General features: G+C 47.2%; 1 protein-coding gene across 5 annotated transcripts in view; it reads left to right on the top strand.

Moving 5' to 3' along the window:
* Positions 1-19073, top strand: part of PPP2R2B (protein phosphatase 2 regulatory subunit Bbeta) — a 254047-nt gene that overhangs the window by 217444 nt on the left and 17530 nt on the right. For all 5 annotated transcript variants that reach the window (XM_054718017.1, XM_028146262.2, XM_028146258.2 and 2 more), the window contains one exon: positions 7332-7496. In XM_054718017.1, coding sequence (XP_054573992.1) covers positions 7332-7496 — 165 coding nt within the window. The remainder of the gene's footprint in view (positions 1-7331; positions 7497-19073) is intronic.

The raw sequence follows: 19073 nt of genomic DNA, 5'->3' as shown, positions 1-19073 counted from the left end.
CTGAAAGAGGAAGAGTGTGAGGTAACCTGGAAAAGAGGTGTGGAGGAATTGGTTGAGCATGTACAAAGGTCCTGTGGCAGGAGGGAGCACGGCGTGTTGGAGGAACTCTAAGGCCACTGTGACTAGAGGCCACAGAGGAGGTAGAACATGGTGCAAGCAAGACGGGAGTGTTCTGCACAAGTCCAGCCTCTGGGCATGAGAAAGAGGATTTCTCTGGGAGAAGCCAACTGGAGTATTTCATCTTTGACCTTGGTGTTATCAGCCCTGTGCATCAGCTCTATTTATCAACTGAGCTGGCCCTTTGTGGGTTGGTTCCCTGATCAAGGGACCATGTAACCTCAACTGGTGGCTTTCAGCTGTCACTCCTTAGTACCATGGACAGCGGCCTTTTTAATCCAGTGAGAATCTGCCAGGCAGGCTTTGAGGGAAGCTGTAGGGCCTCGTACAAATCTCTCTCCCTTGTGGCTGCTGTGCTTTTATCCATAAATGTGCATGTCAATCTCAGACTGGCTTTCAGCATAAAAGGAGAGCATTTTTTCCAATGACATATCCAGCACAGTGGCCTGTGTGTGCCAGGGCAGCCCCTCCTTCCCATATTCAATGCAGCTTTGGTGCCTTTTCCCAGGCCTGGTGCTTTGCTTTTGTGGCTGCTGACACTCTGTATCTGAGGCCAGACCTAGGGCTTTATGAGGCTGGGGATTTCTCCCACCGGGCCAGCCCTTTGAGCCTCGAGTAGTCAGGGAAAAGTGCAAGAACGCGGCTATGCAGACTTCTCCTGGGCTTGTTGGGCTCCCTCGGAGCTTGCAATAGCTGAGTAGTTGGGAATGCAGATTCTGGAGTCAGACTCACTTGGATTTGCATATAACTTCATCTCCTAAGATCTGTGTGACATTGACAAGTTGTTTAACATCTCTCTGAACCTCCATTTCCTCATCAGTTCATGGAGACAATACCACCATCTATCTTGTAAGGTTGTTGTGAGGATTAAATGAGGTGATCATGTAAAATACTTAGCAGAGTGCCTGGCACAGAGGGAAGGCATGGTACTGACAGTAATTAGTATCTGGAACATTTCCCCAGCCCCCTGGTCTTACCTTGTTGTTTGGATTTCATTCTCTTCTAAAGAAAACTACAGGTTAAATGATTCACACTCTACAGGCCTGGCATCGCGGCCTATTGACATACTGTGGGTTTTCTGCATTTTTACATATCCCTACAGAAGGCTGCTAAGTCGCAAGGAATTAAAGTAAAATCCATAAACATTTATTGAGCATTTACTATGTGCACTGGAAATGCCAAGATATAAAACTCCACCCCTGTTATTATATCTCATGTCATCTTGAGGGTGGGTATAACGATCAGGGTTCAACCAGAGAAGCAACACCAGAGAGAGAGAGAGAGAGAGAAGAGACAGAGACAGACAGACAGACAGACAGACAGAGACACACCCAGAGAAATAAAATGAATTTCCAAGTTCTCTGAGCAAAATAGATTTGGAATCAAAATTGTATCCAAATTTCCTGACTCCATTTTGTTATAATCATGGTACTTATCATAATATTATTTTGAACTTTCCCCATAGAAATGAGGCTCCTGGTGGTGGTGTCCAGCTCTCATGAACTGTTCTAAGCCAAGGAAACTACTTTTTTAATGTTTATTTTCTTTTTAAAAAATATATTTTATTGATTGTTTACAGAGAGGAAGGGTGAGGGTTAGAGAGTTAGAAACATCATGAGAGAGAAACATCAATCAGCTGCCTCCTGCACACCCCCTACTGAGGATGTGCCCGCAACCAAGGTACATACCCTTGACCGGAATCGAACCTGGGACCCTTCAGTCCACAGGCTGACGCTCTCTCCACTGAGCCAAACCAGTTAGGGCAATGTTTATTTTCTTTACTTAATAATATATAGTTACTATAGGGATTATAAAATGACCTGTAATCTCATCACCTAGTTTTGGTATGCATATAGGGAATTTACATCACAATTTTAACTAAATTCTAGCTAAATCAACTGTAAGAGCTCAGAGAAATAAATAAGAAAATAAAAGGTACAACTTTAACTCTTGATTTATACAGAAAGCCTTCTCCTGTTTAATCAAGGACACACACACACATACCCTGCCCACACACATACACATATTCACTCTTCCCTGCTTTATTTTTCTGTTTAGCAGTTATTACTATCTAATATTCTGTATATGGTATTAATTTACCTTGTTTAGTGGCCATGTCCCCTACTAGAATATAGGCTACATGTATTAGGCTGTGTTCTCTGCACCCAGAAGAGTATTGACTGATTCTTTGTGAACATTTGTGGAATATGTGGAGGGATGAGTGAATGAATGAATGAATGGACACAAGCTAGAGTTACTAAAGGGTAACTTACATGCTTACCTTGGAATCTAATTCCCCTATAAGATATAACTATATTTCCTTCCTGTCTGTGTTCTCTCTCTCTCTCTCTCTCTCTCTCTCTCTCTCGCTCTCGCTCTCTCTCTCTCGCTCGCTATGGACAGACTGTATATATTTTGTATCTAACATTCCTCACCTAAAATTATATACATAAAGATAGATACATAGATGGATAAGCACAGGAAATATATTTTTCCATTCTAAAACACTACAACCTTATTAAAAGAAAATGTGAAAATAATAACTGAAAATTGAAAAGAAAAAATTCATAGACCCACTCAGAACTGTCACTAACATCTGGTAGCATACCTTTCAACTCATCATTTTCAGAGTATACATTTTAAATGGCATTATGATCATACTTTAGATAGAATTTTTCATACGATGTTTTTAACTGACCTGGAATTTCACTACATAAATGATTTAGTGAGATAAATCAAAATTTACTTATTCTTATTATTTCCCTATTGTGTATGTGTGTGTGTGTGTGTGTGTGTATGTGTACGTATGTTGTCAATCTTTTTTAATGTTGCATTGCAAATACAGACTTTTTTACAGAAAGCTTTCTTCAAATTTGGGATTAAGAAAATGACTTTTGCATAGCCCCATGCTACCCCTTAGCATCTTGCCATAACCCTATCCATTCCCTCACTCCACTGCTGAGGTAATTTATGGCTCTGGCTTCTTATTTGTTTTAAGCCGATCTCTTAAGGGGTGACCTCCCGGTGTCTTCAATTATTATTTTAAATGATGCTTTAGGCTACTGCCTGGCACAGCGGTGCCCTCACCTTCCCACCTTCTGCCTTCCAAGCATGGAGCTCAGCTGCCAAACTGCCTGTGCCCCCTCCTGTCCTCAGAGCTGCCTCCAGAGTCCTAGCAGAGCGGCAGATTAACCCCTTTTGTTAGCAGAGGTAATTTGCCCCGGCTCAGCATTAATAAGGAATGCCATAAGCAGTCGGGGTCAGGAAGAACAGATCTGTCAAGCCCCAGGGTTAATTTAATAGCAATCTGTTGGCTGTCTGCCTTGTGTATCATCCGTGAAGCCAATGCTCTGTTTTGCTTTTGCCATTTAGTTCTTTGGGACAACAGGGAAATAATTTGGATAGAGAGCTCTAGACGATGGCGAAGAGAAAATTGACTGTCAAAATGCATCATCCCATGTTCAAGATAATACAGGGAGCTGTGCATTGCTCGTGTCCTTTCTTCTTCCTCCCCAACGTGAAGGGCAAAGCCACACAGACCGAAGGTGTGTGTCTCCCTTTACAATCGTGTAAGGGTTTCTAGGAGGACAGATGTGAAAGACGCCCTACCGTTGAATTTTTGGTAACTGAGCCCCTTCTCCCAAATGTCTCTAGAACTGAGCAAATTCTCCCTCATAAACAATTCAGGAAATCCCTTACCATGTTTCTGCCCCAACTTCAAGCTCAAAACAAAAATTGATCACATCAGAGGACACAAAAATCCTAGGTCAGATGCTGTGTCCCAATTTTGGTTCTGAAAAATGTGGCCCCCAAAGTGGACAGTGAATTAAGAGAGCACAGGCCCTAAGCAGAAGTCAGCTCCCTCCAGATTAGCCAGGAGGCAGTCCAACAGAGCCAGACTCACCACGCTCGGAAGGGCTGGCTCTGGGAGGGCCATTCCTCAGCAATAAGGGGGCATGTGGTCCAGAACCAGGTTCTGGAATTGGACAAACTTGGGTTCAAATGCAGCTCTGCCCCTGTTGGTCAGATGGCCTTGACTAATTTCCTGTGCTAGAAATGGGCCTGTTCATAGTACTGACCTCCTAAGGCTGAGATGAAGGCTAAATGAAACAGTCCATGGCACTTGATAATCATTAACTGCAGGTTGGTATTCTCTTCCTCCTCATCCTTACCATCATGGTTGTTAAAAAGAAGAGTAGAGTCATAGTTCACCCCCTGACCCCCACAGAATCAGACCCTAACAAGCACGCTAGTCTTAAAGGAGATGCTTGAGGATGAGGGATGATGGGCAGATGTCGTGGCCCAGGATGGGATGGGGAGTTGAATCCAGGGGCAGCCAACTCAGTGGTCACCTCCCAGGAGGGTGCTCTTGATGGCAGTGGGCGTTGCTGGTTTCCCAGATATGTCTAAGCACTTCATTTTCACACATCCAGACTCTGGGGCTTTATTTTTAGGTGAGAAAAAATAACCATGGATGTGGCACCTCCCCTCCCACGGAGCAAAGCAAAGATCCCTTGCAGTGCATCTTGTGTTTAGAGCTACCCTGATAGAGGTCGAGAAAGCTGACAGCAGGATTTCTTGTCCTATTCTGGGAAAGGCGAAACCTGCTCACTGGCACAGCAGGATCTGGAGGCTCTTTCTGGAGGGAGATGAAATCTGACAGCAGCTGAACACTGACCTCTGCTCACAGCACCCCCTGCCGTGGCCACAAGCCCAGGGCATGGGTCAGGATGGTGAGAACATCAGAGCTACAGCTCGAGGCCTCGTTCTGGGGGGCATGGGCTCTCACTCTGGGGCTGACTGAAATAATAGGTATATCTCTGGCAGCAGTTGAGTTGAAAGGTAGTATTTTATGAATCCAGGGGACCCACATGCTCTGGAGACCCAAGTGATACTTGCACCTGGGTTTGGTGGGGGCAAGTGTAGTAAAATATAATGTTAGTTCAGTCTCAAGTTAATTTTAGAAAGAACCCAACAGGATTTCTAAGAGGTAATTGAAGGGGAAGTAGCACAGCCAACTACAAAGCCCTTATTACAACAAATTGGCGTGCTGGAGCTGTTGTAGCAGGAGCAGAGGTGATGTTTGATAATAGATGAGCCCTTTGTTGGTGTTGGGGTAACTAACAATACCAGTGCATTGACCTGTACCTCATCTACACTCTAAGGAGGAGGCTATGCTACTAACCAGGAAAAACACAGAGGACTTTCATCCATGCCAGTCCAATGGGATAATCTGTATCAAGTTATTGCTTGTGGATTTTTTTAAATATATTTTATTGATTTATTACAGTGAGGAAGAGAGAGGGATAGAAAGTTAGAAACATCGATGAGAGAGAAACATCGACCAGCTGCCTCTTGCACACCTCTTAATGGGGATGTGCCCGCAACCAAGGTACATGCCCTAGACCAGAATCGAACCTGGGACCTTTCAGTCCGCAGGCCGACGCTCTATCCACTGAGCCAAACCGGTTTCGGCACGCTTATGGATTTAATAGTGTTTTCCAAAACCAGATACATAAACTTGCACACATCAACAGTTTGAGCTTAATTGTTATGCATTTATTTTCATGTGAATTAGTAAAAATGTGACTAGCTTGCCCGGATGGGTTGCTCAGTTGGTTGGAGCGTTGTCCTGTACACCAAAAGGTTGCAGGTTTGGTCCTGGTTGGGGCACATATAGGAGGCAACTGATCAATGTTTCTCTCTCACATACATGTTTCTCTCTCTCTCTCTCTCTCTCTCTCTCTCTCTCTCTCTCTCCCTCCCTCCCTCCCTCCCTCCCTCCCTCCCTCTCTCCCTCCCTCCCTCCCTCCCTCCCTCTCTCTAGCTCTCTCTCTTTACTTGCACCTCATTGAGTGGAAATGGAAAAAAATAAGGAACTAGCTTGTTACACCCATGATTTTTTTAATATTGGATTACTGCTTAGACAAGACTAAGTAAAGAAAAGTGAGTAGGTGTAAGTTGATCTGAAGAAAAAAATGTGATGTAAAAATACAACCTACAGATAGAGAGGTGGGCCAAAGGTCAGAAAGGTGGTTCAAAGGTTGTCAAGTCTAGGAAAAGTAGGAATCGCTTTTGGTCAACTTTCCCATACAACAGCATCCACATCACAAGGCCGGCTCCTTCGCAGGAAGCTGCTGGGTCCCCAGCCAGGTGCCTCCCAGCCTGTACCCCAGTCTCCCCTTGAGTTCTCAGTTGGGATATGAAGGGATCAGTCTAAACCCACACCTCATGCATGCAAGACACCCTACTGAAGGTGGTTCTCTTAAGTCACCTTCATAAGTGAAAGCCAAGTGTTTCATTGAAGCATACAAGGATGTGGTCATGAATAGATGTATACTAATTCTTGATCAGAAAGTAAAAACCTGAGAAAAATAAAAAACAAATGATAAACTAAGGGATATATTCCATAGGAGGCTAAAACTATTTCGCCATACCACTGGATGGCTTCTTTCTGATGCTTAGCTCCCACAAGCTCTAAAGCAAACCACAGCTTATGGAGACTTGAGCCCCTGTGTATCTTCAATAAGAGAAATTTTGCATAATTACTAAAGAACACAAATTTTGCGCCTGGGGTAAAATCCTAGAACTGTCGCTCTTTAGCAAGTTGCTTTACATGCTCTGAGCCTCTGTTTCCACCCCCTGGAAAATGGGGATAAGAAAAGTGATGAGATAACGACCTGCTGTGCTTTGCACAGTGATTGACCTATAGTCAGTGCTCAATAAATGGTAGCAGCTATCAGCATCAGCAGCAGCAGCAGCATCATATTAAAGAAAATCTCAGAGATTCCATAGAAGAGGATTTACAGTCTATCGTAGATTTTATTTATAGCGCAGGAGTCTGGGTAAAGATTCCAATAAATTGAGTTATTTCATTGGAATGGGACGAGTTTTGTAAAGACTGTTGTAAAAGGAGAAATGGAAGTCTGTGCAGCTTGGCATGTTTCCGCACAGTTGCATGAGCAGGTCACTGTGATGGGCGCTCTACATGTTAGGAGGATGAAATACTGAAAGGGGCCAGGGAGACCCGAGTTCCCATGCTGCCTCCGACCCCTGGGTGACCCTAGGCTCACCGGCCTGGGACCAATAATACCTCCCTGTTTGCTCACAGCGCTTTGGTGAGGACCCACCCTGTGTGGTGCAAGCTAACCCATTCCCCGCCACCCCCGAGGTTCTGCCCCCTCTCCCGTCCGCTCCTTGACTCTCGGTGCCAGACATCGTGGACATTAAGCCGGCCAACATGGAGGAGCTCACGGAGGTGATCACGGCGGCCGAGTTCCACCCCCATCACTGCAACACCTTCGTGTACAGCAGCAGCAAAGGGACAATCCGGCTGTGCGACATGAGGGCGTCGGCCCTGTGTGACAGGCACACCAAATGTGAGTAGCCACCAGCCAGCGCAGAGCTGAGGGGCGGGGCACTGGCCCTGACACGCGGGCGGAGAGGGCTGATCCCCTTTCCTACATGAGACACGCCGGGAGCAAAGAAAGTACCAGTGTCCGCCTGACTCGGTGTCAGCTCCACGGTGGGTATTTCAATAAAGGGGAACCCTCACGTTCAATCCCACAAACATCCGCTGCAGGCTGTGCACTGCGGAGATGAATAAGACATGAGCCCTGTCACATAACGTTGTGACATGATCTGAATTACGTTTTAAGATCCGTCTTGCTGCTGTGGGCAGAGGAACCTGAGGGGCGGAAAGGGGAGAGCGCTGGGGGTTGTTGCCATGTCCAGGCAGGAGATGACCATGGCCGGGACCAGGGCGGGGCAGGGAAGCGGAGAGGGGCAGGTGGGCTCTGGGTAGACCTTAGCAGGAGCTACCGGGACCTGCTGGCCTGTGCAGGAGGCTGAGACTATACAAGGAATCAAGAATGGCATCTGGGGATGGTGCCTAAGTAGTCACACCGTATCGTATATTTGGAAGTTGCTTAAGAGGGTAGATCTTAAAAATTTTCATCACACAAAAAATGGGTAACTGTGTGGTGGTGGGTATTAACTAGACTTACGGTGTTTATTTTGCATTATAGACATATAACAAATCATGAAACTAGTATAATATTATATGTCAACTATATCTCAATATTTTTTTTAAAGAATAGTGGCTGGAGGGAGGGGTTCGTGGCTTCTTAGAGAGAAGCTTTGGAATCAGAACTCAGCTGTGACACTCAGTGGCTGTGTGACCTCAGGCAAGTTGTTTAATCCTAGTGAGCCCCAAGTTCCTCATTTGAAAGTAGAAATAATAAGCGTAGCCTCATAGGGCCGGCTGTCCACGAAAAGGAAATGTCATCATAGGGCGAGCGCCTAGCACTTGCTGGGACACAGGAGTCAATGAATGACAGCTGCATTTATCACAGTTATTCCTCCCCAATTCCCTCTGTGCTAGGCCTGCAGCTATAGGGTGCTTGAAACTCCAGCCTTTTTACCAGATATACGGAGTTCAGTTGTTCACCTACTTAATTAGTATTTGTTGAGCACATACTACATGTCAGGTGCTATACCTGAGGGATGCAATGTGAGCAAAACCAGGCCTGGTTTCCTCCCTCCCAGAGCTCACAGTCTGTGTTAGTGAGGGTTCTCCAGAGAAACAGAACCAATAGGAGATATATATCTCATATACATATACATAAATGTGTATGCGCGTATGAGAGAGATGTGTTATAAGTATTTGGCGCATGTGATCGTGGAGGCTAAGTCCCAGCATTTGCAGTGGGACTGCAGGAGACCCAGGAAAGCCAGTGACTCAGGAAAGCTGATGATGTAGTTCTAGTCCAAACGCCAACTGGCTCATTACCCAGGAAGAGCCAATGTGTTCATTCAAATGCAAAGGCGGGGGGAGGAGGTGGGACATTGATGTCCCAATGGCTCAAAGATATTCCCTCTTATTTGGGGAGGTCCAGCCTTTTTGTTCTATTTGGGCCTTCAACTGATTGGATGAGGCCCACCCACATTAGGGAGGGCAATCTGCTCTACTCAGTCTCTCAATTTAAATGTTAAATTCAGCCAAAAATGCCCTCACTGTAGCACCCAGAATAAGGTTTGACCAAATATCTGGGCGTGTCATGGCCTAATCAGGTTGCTGCATAAAATTAACCATCAGTGTCTAAGGAGGAAAGACTCATTAATTGCAAGTGCAATAATTGGTATGAAAGAGAGGCATATGGTGCTGTGAGGGGATATGGCAAGGACTTTATAACCCAAGGCAGTGGCCACTGACTGTGACCTAAAGGCTGAGGACAGGAAAGGGTGATGGTGCCCACAGAAGCAGGAGATCTGCTGAGCTGCACACCCAGGGACCCCCAGAGGCTGCTCCTGCTTCCAGCCTGAGCCCCACACAACCCTAAGCCCTGAGGACAGTCCCTCGTGAGATCCCGGAGCTCAGTAGCAGCCTGCAGGCCTCTGCCTCAGCCCTGCCTCCCCGCACCCCACCCCTACATGGGCAGTGCTCTGAATTACCAGCCGCCAGCCTCCTAATCTAATTAAGAAGTGAATGAAATTCATTTTCCCGACTCGTCCAAAGTGGCGACCTTCTTCGGTGCACATCTCCCTTTGTTCGGCTTCCTTGGCGGTGGCCCCAGGCTCCTGCCAGCCGGGAAAACAAGTTCAACCTGACCCCTCGCCTGACATTTCATATTGATTTTCTCCATCCTCCTCAAACGCCAGCCTCCAGCCGACCACGGTGCAGCCGAGGTGTGCGATCGGAATTGAGACAGTTCATCAGAGTTCAAAATGAAAAGCAACATTGCCTCTCGGAGATGAGCTCTGAGAAGGAGGGTGTTTAATAACCGCCGGCGTTTAATCAAAATGCCAAGGAGATCCGTGTTATCAGCGCTGCATATATTAATTCCCATATGTCCCTCACGCTGCGTACTCAGCAGGGGGTAGAAGGGACGCCTCGCTCCCTCATGTCTCCATTTTCCCCCTCTGGCTTCTGGCAGTAGTGACAGGTGGGTTTGCGGTTTGAGAGTCTTATGCCTACAACAATAGGGTGCTGATGGCAGCGCAACTGGCTGGTGCTTTTCCCTTTCGGTGCATGAGTATTGGGAGTTGAGTGAAGACACTGGCCGGGTGTGATGAATGGCAACCGAGGAAATGAAAGAGAAATTTCAATCTGAACGCCTTTCCAAGGCCCTGTTTGAATCTGATCCCTACCCCTCTCAAACCTCAGCTCCACCTAGTCTGGCCGCACATGCCTGCTTCCTGCACCACCCTGCCCTTTCCTGCCCCAGGGCATTTGCACAGGCTTTTGCTCTGCCTGAGATGCTCTCCCACCGTGCCCCCACTTGTCTGGACTGTTCTCACCTTTCGGTTCTCTGGGGAAATGTCACCTCCTCAGAGAGGACTTCTCTGTTCACCTCATCTGCACCCTATTTCTATTTATCACCAAATTTTATTTACTTTTTTCTCAGCACTCACCTATAGATGCTTGCTTTTCTTCCTCCATCTCCCCTACTAGAATGGGGCCTTACTTATCTTACCAACCACTGAATTACCAATACTTAGCATAGTGCCCAGCATGGAGTGGTGTTTCACTGAACACCAGTGGTAGGGAGACAGGCAGATGGGGAAAGACAGATAGAAGACAGTGTATTCATTTACTAGAGTTGCTGTAACAAAGGGCCACAAACTCGGTGGCTTAAATGTTCTGGAGGCTGGAAGTCTGAGATGAGGCTGTCCGCAGGGTTGGTTTCTTCTGAGGGCCAGGAAGACAGGATCCATTCCAGGCCTCTCTCCTAGGCTTGCTGATGCCCGTCCTCTCGGCTCCACTTCATCTTCCCTCTGCACATGTCATGTCTAAAACTCCCCTTCTGTGGCGCCAGTCACATTGCTTTAGGGCCCACCCATTTTCATTTGATTACCTTTTGAAAGACCCTGTCTCCAAATATGGTGACATTCTGGGGTCTTGGGGGTTAGGGCTTCAACATATGAATTTGGGGGACACCAGTTAGCCCCTAACAGAAGACATGAAAATAATCCAGAGCACAGGCCCTGGGGTGACAGTTCCTCCAGGTGGATCCCCTGTCCCAACAGATTTCAGTTGCAGAACTAACCCTGTCCTTGGACAGACATGAGATCCACTGTCTTATTCTTCACCCTCACCTACAAACTTAACTGCCGTGTCCTGGTTCCACGGGCCACTGGATCCCTTAATAAACCTACGGCTCATTCACTCAGGTCTCTGATGGAATGTGTCCAAAGACATCAGCTGAGACGGCAGCTGCAGTGAATCTTAAAACCTCCAAGGTTTGGCACAGCTTCCAAACGGGGTTCAGTCTTGATTGGGGGCATAATTAACAGTGTTTATTACAGGGGAACTTGGTTAGGTGAAAAAGACAAGGCCCTTTATGAAAAGCCTTTGGCTGATGACAGGCATATAAACACACCCAGACACCCACCCACCCCTCCTGGAGGAAAGCCAAAACAGAGACTTGTTGCAAGGAGTGGAATTCACTGAGCCTCTCCTCCTCCCCCTCCCCAACCCAGTGTCTACCCCATTCAAGCTCAGCAGCAATTAACAGCAGAGCAGGCAAGGCCCAAGCCACGGAGTGAAAACAGAATTCCCCCATCCTCATTTCCATTTTTGATTGATTTAACCAGTTTTGTCCATTAGTCATCCTGTTGACTCCAGTTGAGTGGATTTTTCTAAGAACTGGAAGCGTATTAATTTTAGAGACAAGTATCATTCATTAGCAGTTGACACCTCCCCAGGCCCTGCCCTCTCCCCACTAGGGGCCTTGGATGAGAAGGCCATGGAGGTTGAAACAGGCTCAGGCCCATGGCTGCAGCCCCAGACACACGTGGTGTGGGAAAGGTTGGCCATGAGGTTATAGGTGGTTCTGGCTGCTCTGGGTGTGGGACGCATCAAGGCTGACTTGCCCATCATTATCGTCCATGACAAGCCATCACTGGCAAAGCAGTCGTGGGCACGGGGTGAGCATCCTGAATTTGAGGTACACGAGAACCCCAGTCAAGGGAATACTGGAAGGAATTTTCCCCAGGGAGGGACGTGGTCTGTCAGTGAGCGCTAGTGAGGGCTCTGTCCAGGGCGGGATGGGTCTTACGACAGCCTGTCCCTTCCCACCAGAGCTGACATAGAAAGTTCACCTCATCCTCTTTGTGTTAGTTTCCTGTGCCTACTGTAACAAAGTACTGCAAACATAGCGACTCTAAACAAAATATGTGTATCATCTTATAGTTCTGCAGGCCAGAAGTCGGACGTGGGTCTCACCGGCGGAAATCAAGGTGTTGGCAGAGCCCTGCTCCTTCTGGAGGCTCTAGGGGAGAATCTGCCTTTTCCAGCTCCTAGGCTGCCCACATTCCTTGGCTTAGGGCCTCTTTCTCCTTCTGAAAGCCAGCAGCAGTGGGACAAGTCCTGCTCCCGCTGCATCTCTCTGACTCTCCTCCTCTACCCGCCTCTTTCCCTTTTGGGACCTTTGTGATCCCACTGTGCCCACCCAGGTAATTCAGACTAATCTTTTTTTAAGGTCAGCTGATTAGCAACCTTAATTCCATCTACAGTCTTAATTCCCCTTTGCCATTAACGGTAACATATTCACGGGTCCTGGGCATCAGAACTCGGACGTCCTTGAGTCATTGTTCTGCCTACCATACCCTTCATGTGTCGCCACGTAGGACTAGGTGCCCTCCATCAGAGCACCTGATAGTGTAGGTTGAAATGATCTGTTTCCATTCCTGTCTCTTGTGCTAAATGATTCTTCCATTGTGGCTAAAGCGCTTTATTCTCCTCTTCTGCATTTAGCATAATGAGGTGCCAAATAAATACGTGTGGAGCAGCAATGGTCATGCACTCTTGACAAGTTTGTGCCTGGTGGTTCTCTTCACACAATGAAAAGGCTCACACTAAAGAGTGGTTGACCCTGTCCTTTCACTCCTTTCTAGCTTTGGGAATGCCTGGCATTTGTAGGCAAAGAAAAGGGAAGAGGAGTCCATGAGAGTATGATAATCAACCCATGTCTGTTCGTTTATTTAACCGATGTTTATGGTTGGGGCCATGTGCCAGGCGCTGTTGCAGACACTGAGAAGATGGTATCTCCTGCCCTCATGGCAGTCGATCCAAGTAGATGGAGACAGACATCAAACACATAGGCAAATTAGTAGTGCGAGATTTGGTTTAAAATGTTTATGGAGAAGCAGAAGAGGCAAATGCAGAGGCTCTGAGTCTGGACTGTGCTTGGCAGGTGGGGGGCGCGGCAGGCAGAAGGAAGACCAGTTTGGGTGTCTATAAGGAGAAGGAGCAGCTGAGAGGCAATGGAAGGACTCCACACTGAGGACAGGCACCTTGCATAACCCCAGAGCCCCATTCCCATTGCACACCATGCAAAGGACTCGGGAGTTAGGCAGCATGACAGCCCTGTGGGCCAAGGTAAGGAAGTTGGCCTTTCTTGGACTTAGGAAGGGAAAATCTAGGAGGTCTTTGTGTAAAGGAGTAATGTGGTTATACTTGTACATATATCACACAGATTATGTAAAGAGTGAAACATCAGGAGGAAGAGTGCCTGCCGGGAAAAGAGAAGGCTACCCAAGTGGCCCAGGTCAGAGGTGATGGTGGCTTAGACTAATATTGGGCCAGTTTGGGCAAAGCTTTGAGTGTAAAGTTAACAGACACCAGGTGTGGAAGGTGAGGTCAGGGAAGGCGTCCAGGAAGACTCCCAGCTTTCTGACCTGAGCACGTGCCAAGGATGAAGGGCACTGAATGAGCAAAGACTAGGGGAGGGGCAGTTTGGGGAGGAAACTCACAAATTCCGTGGACTCAAAGACTCAGGGTGTGTGTGTGTGTGTGTGTGTGTGTGTGTGTGTGTGTAAGCATAAAATAGTTACATTGATACCTTTGTTTATTTAGCACGTCACCATTTACAGTGCCCCTTCTCATCCATTATCTTAATTGATCTTCACAAAGCCCTATGCGTTCAGAGTATTTCTTCCTTTTTGCAGCTTGAGGAAATCAAGGTCCAGAAAAGATAGGTCTGGCACACTGACACAGACTGTGGGTTTATCTTGGTTTACTTCATATAATGAATAGGAGCACCTTCAGTACCGCACTAGGAGATAGAGAAGGGCAGGGGGACTGCCGCGTGTGTGATTGACCCATGTCTAAGTATGCCGGCTAATGCGAGCCCCTGTGCAGTTCATACAAGTCTATTGTGACAGCTCGGGAGGTGGCCCCAATAACTGAGCTGTGAGGTCTGCTGTCCACTCCCTCAGCTCCCCGCCCCATCAGTGCGGGTCCCTTTATCTGCCGAGTTACTCAAAGCACCTGCTGGCCTCCCGTCCTCACCAGGCGCAGCCCGGGGGCAGCGGAGGGCAGGAGAGTGCACCCCCGCAATGCTCATAATGGTACTTGCTTTTATCATCTTTTATATATTGAACCTGAACATAAGGATTGAAATAGAATTTATCTCATGGACGGGGATCCTTCATCCTGGGGTGGATGACCTGAAATGTTGGTGTCATTTGAAAATCTCTACAGTGTCGTGAAATTGTCGTGGAAGAGTTAGTTACATGTGAGAAAATGGGATCATCGAGCTTAGAGAAATGGTGAGATCAAAGAAAGCAAGGAATCGGTCAATGAACATGAACAAGGTGTCGTAAGCACAATGGGCAGGCAGACGTAGAAGATGCAGTTACTGCCTCGGTAGGGGCCGCGGGGCCGGAGCTGGGCTTGCATCCTCGCTCTGCCCCTTCCTGGCCTGTGGCGAGGGCACATGCCCTCGGAGCCTCATTGCTCCATCTGTAAAAGAAGCACGTTGTGAGGGTGGAATGAATATCACAGAGGGAGTCTGTCCGACACAGTGCCTGGCAGAGGGGAGGCTGCTATTCCATCCACTCCAACCAGTTCCTGGGACTCCACGCATGCACGTCCCAGGAGCACTCAGGGCAGGCCTGACTGTCGGTGGGTTTGGAGCCAGCGCTGGGAACACGGGCAGCGCACCGGAGCCACGCGAAGACAACAGGCAGTGACCAGTCCCCGCCAGGGTCCTTCTCCCAGCGGTGCTCAGCCTGTGCAAGACGGACCCTCCTCCTCGGCCTCGGCCCCCTCACCTCCCTCTGCAAGATTACTGTCATCAGGGAGCTCTCCTCTCTCCCTTCCCCGTGTGTGCCTCTCGCCGCAGTGATTGTTGTACAGCCCAGAAAACCAGGACATCCTGGGAGCGCAGCCCTGGCCTCTGCGGCACCATGACAACCAGCTTCCCAGCAATTACCCCTAATAACAGCCACACACAGGCCTCCTCCACCTGGCAGGCTCCCCGGGGAGGTGAGCCTCTCTTGGCGCAGCTGCAGCAGCTTCCTGCTGGGAACAGAGAGAAAGAGGAGACAGAAAGGGAGACACGAAGTGCCTAACCTGTGGTGCGCAGAGTGGGCCTGGGGCACTGCCCGTAAGCCCCCCAGAGCCTACTGGCTGCAGGAAGGTGTCATTCCACGGAAGGAGCAGAACGCCCCATGCCTTTGCCACTCGCCCGCCTTACAGAGAGCCGGGTATAACGGAGTGAAAGACCGAATGTGAGGGCTTGTCACGCTGGGCCTCGCTGCTGCCAGATTTCTTCATTAGGCTCCTGTCGAGACACCCACTGCCACTCATCATCGGGTGCAGCCTGCAGCCGCCTCCCTCCCTGCGCCTGCGGAGAGGGCGTGCGCAGAGGCCTCTCCCATCAGTCTCTCTCCAGAACGACAGTCCTCAGAAACGCCAGCCCCACTGGGCTAATAAAGGGTTATTCCTCACCCAGGAAGGACAACAGGCCCCCAATTAATAAACTTGTCTGTGGGTGTTCACCCAAATCCGGCCTTCAGATTGACAGGGACGCCCTCCGCCAACACACAGGTTCCCGCCTCCAGCTCTTTAGACCCCAGATTCCAGCTGAAGCGTCTTCAGGAGAAAGGTCTCACCCCAGAGCTAAGGGGCCTGGAGGATGCTGGCCTCACTCCCGGAGCATTGCCGGGGTTCCCATCTCGCCAAGCCTCTGTTTCCCCAGCTGTGAAACGGATCCTTCTCCCCCGAACTGGGCCTGCAGGCACCACGTGCTGCTGTGATCACCAGCCCTGCCGTTCTGTGCGGCCCATTCCCTGGACTAGGATTGCTTAGCGCCTTGTAAATGCTGAGTAATGTATATATTTTATAACAGGGAGACATGGAGAGGGTGGTCAAATGAACCAGTAAGAGGAAGAAAAGGATGCCGTGGGCTGAGGTGGTCAAAGAAGGCTCCCTGGAGACAGCGAGCTCTGAGGTTGAAGGGGAGTCAGAGAAACGGGGGAGCAGCGGCAGGTGGTATTCTGGACTGAATGTTTGTATTTCCCTAAATCCATGCGTTGAAATCCTAACCTGCAATGTGATGGTGTTAGGAGGTGGGGCCTCTGGGGGTGATTAGGTCAGAGGATAGAACGCTCTGAGTGGGATTAGTGCCCTTATAGAAGAGACCCAGGGAGCTCTCATCCTCTCTACCAGCTGGGCACAACGAGAAAGTGGCCATCTGCCACTTTTTTTTTTCACTTAGCACAATACCCTCTAGGTCCACCCATGCGGTCACAAATAGCAAAGTAAGATCTATTGTATACATGTACCACATCTTCTTTATTCACTCTTCTATCAGTGGGCACTTAGGTTGCTTCCATATAGTGTCTATTGTAAATAATGCTTCAGTGAACATAGGGGGCCATCTATTGTTTCGAATTAGTGTTTTGTCTCCTTCTAATAAGTACTCAGAAGTGGAATAGCTGGGTCATATGGTAGTTTTATTTTTAGTTTTTCTGAGGAACCTCCACGCTGTTTCTCATAGTGGCTGCACCAATCTGCATTTTCACCAACAGCGCATCAAGGTTCCCTTTTCTCTCCATCCTGGCCAACACTTGTTTGTGGATTTATTGGTGATAACCATTCTGAAGATGTGAGGTGATATCTCATTGTAGTTTTAATTTTCATTTCCATGATAATCGGTGATGTCGAGCGTCTTTTCATATGTCTCTTGGCCATCTGTATGTCCTCTTTGGAGAAGTGTCTATTCAGGTCATCCACCCATTTTTAAATTGGATTGTTTTTTTTGGGGGGGGGGAGAGTTGTGTTTTTGGTGTTGAGTTGTATGAGTTCCTTGTAAATTTTATATATTAACCTCTTATCAGATGTTTCATTGGCAGATATCTTCTTCTATTCAATAGGTTGTCTTTCCATTTTGTTGATTGTTCCTTTTGCTGTGCAAAAAACATTTTAGTTTGATGTAGTCCCATTTGTTTTTTTTGTTGTTGTTGTTTCCCTTGCCCAAAGAGATATTCACACAAAAATATTACTAAGAGTGATGTCAAAGACTCAAAGGTTTTGAGTCTTACATTTAACCTTTTGCACTCGGATGTCAAGTGTGACTCGACACGGTTAGCATTAGAATAAAGGAATCGAGAAAAAAGCAAGAGAGTGCAAAGGGTTAAGACTTTAATCCATTTAAGTTTATTCTTGTATATGGTGTACTAAAATGGTCTAGTTTCATTTCTTTGCATATATCTGTCCAGTTTTCCCAGCACCATTTATTGAAGAGAATGTCTTTACCCCATTTTATTTTCTTACATCCTTCCTCATAGATTAATTGACCATATAGGTGTTGGTTTATTTCTGGAGTCTCTATTCTGTTCCATTGATCAATATGTCTGTTTTTTATGCCAGTACCATGCTGTTTTGATTACTGTGGCCTTGTAATATAGTTTGATGTCAGGTAACGTGATTCCTCTAACATTTCTTTTTTCTCAAGATTGCTTTGGCCCTTTGCAATGAGGTTGGTACATTTTCAAATCATTGAACAAAAATCAAAAAGAGAATACTGTTTTGTGACATGAAAATTAGATGAAATTTAAATTTTGGTGTCCATAAACAGAGCCTTATTGAAATACACGCTCATCTGTTTACATATTGTCTGTGCTGCTTACAAAGGCAGAGTTGAGTTGTTGCAACAAGGACCAAATGACCCCCAAAGCCTAAAAAAAATTACTATCTGGCTTTTTTACAAGAGAAGTTTGCTGACCTCTGATCTATCCAGAGCTTATTGATCATAAGGTTCAGCATCTTCTTAAGCCTTACCTGGTCACCCCAGCCCAGACCATCTAGTCATTTTTCTACCCAGGAAATTTTTGGTCCTATTTTTTTCTGACTAAAAAAAAATTTTTTTACTCATTATTTTTTATCTTTGAATGATTATTTAAGAGGCTATATTTATGAAGTATAATGTATGTATTTTTTAAATAGTTACACAAAAGTCAGGGACCAATGTAATCTCGTTTAGTTTAACTGCTCATTCTCCATGATGCCATGCGTTGTGTTGCTACAGTGTTCACTGCTGACAATTATTTGCAGAATTAAGGAGGACTGTATGAAAAGCAAATAGCAAAGGTTCAGCAATGAAGCACCACTGTTTCCCAATTCAGAACCCTCTGAGTTTGATATGATCTGAGTTCCCAGACTCCAGCCCATGTATAGAGACAATGTCATTGGGCCCATGGTAGTACCGTAGCCACTAATTAAATCTTAAACTTCTTCTCTCACTGTCCTCAGCTGGATGGAGGCCAGCATTATCTATCCGTGGGAGTTCTTCCTCTCTGTGGGAAAATCGTTGGCCGTTTCTCTCATTGGGCAAAACTGTTGGCTGTGTCTTCTGTAGAGTAAAAATTACCGGCTGCATCTCAATTGCCGAGCCTTTTCTCTCCAGGGGCAAAACCGTTGCCTGCACATCTCTGAAGGAGAATTGCCATCTGCCTAGCTCTGTGGGGAAATTGCCAGTTGAGTCCCCATGACGGGGAAGTAGCCGACCATGTCTCCAAACAAAAAAGTGTGGCCCCTTCTCCGTAGTAGAAACATCAGTGGAAGTGAGCAACTTAAAACCCTGTGCGGGGTTCCTTTTTCATCAGGAACAAACCTTCCCCTCCCCCGGCCTCGTTTCCTGTACTCTCCCTCTCATCTGCCTGAGTCG

Source organism: Eptesicus fuscus, chromosome 6 (assembly GCF_027574615.1).
Source record: "Eptesicus fuscus isolate TK198812 chromosome 6, DD_ASM_mEF_20220401, whole genome shotgun sequence".
In the NCBI taxonomy this organism is placed as follows: domain Eukaryota; kingdom Metazoa; phylum Chordata; class Mammalia; order Chiroptera; family Vespertilionidae; genus Eptesicus; species Eptesicus fuscus.
The sequence above is the reverse complement of the archived record's forward strand: the minus strand, read 5'-3'. Positions and strand labels throughout refer to the sequence as shown.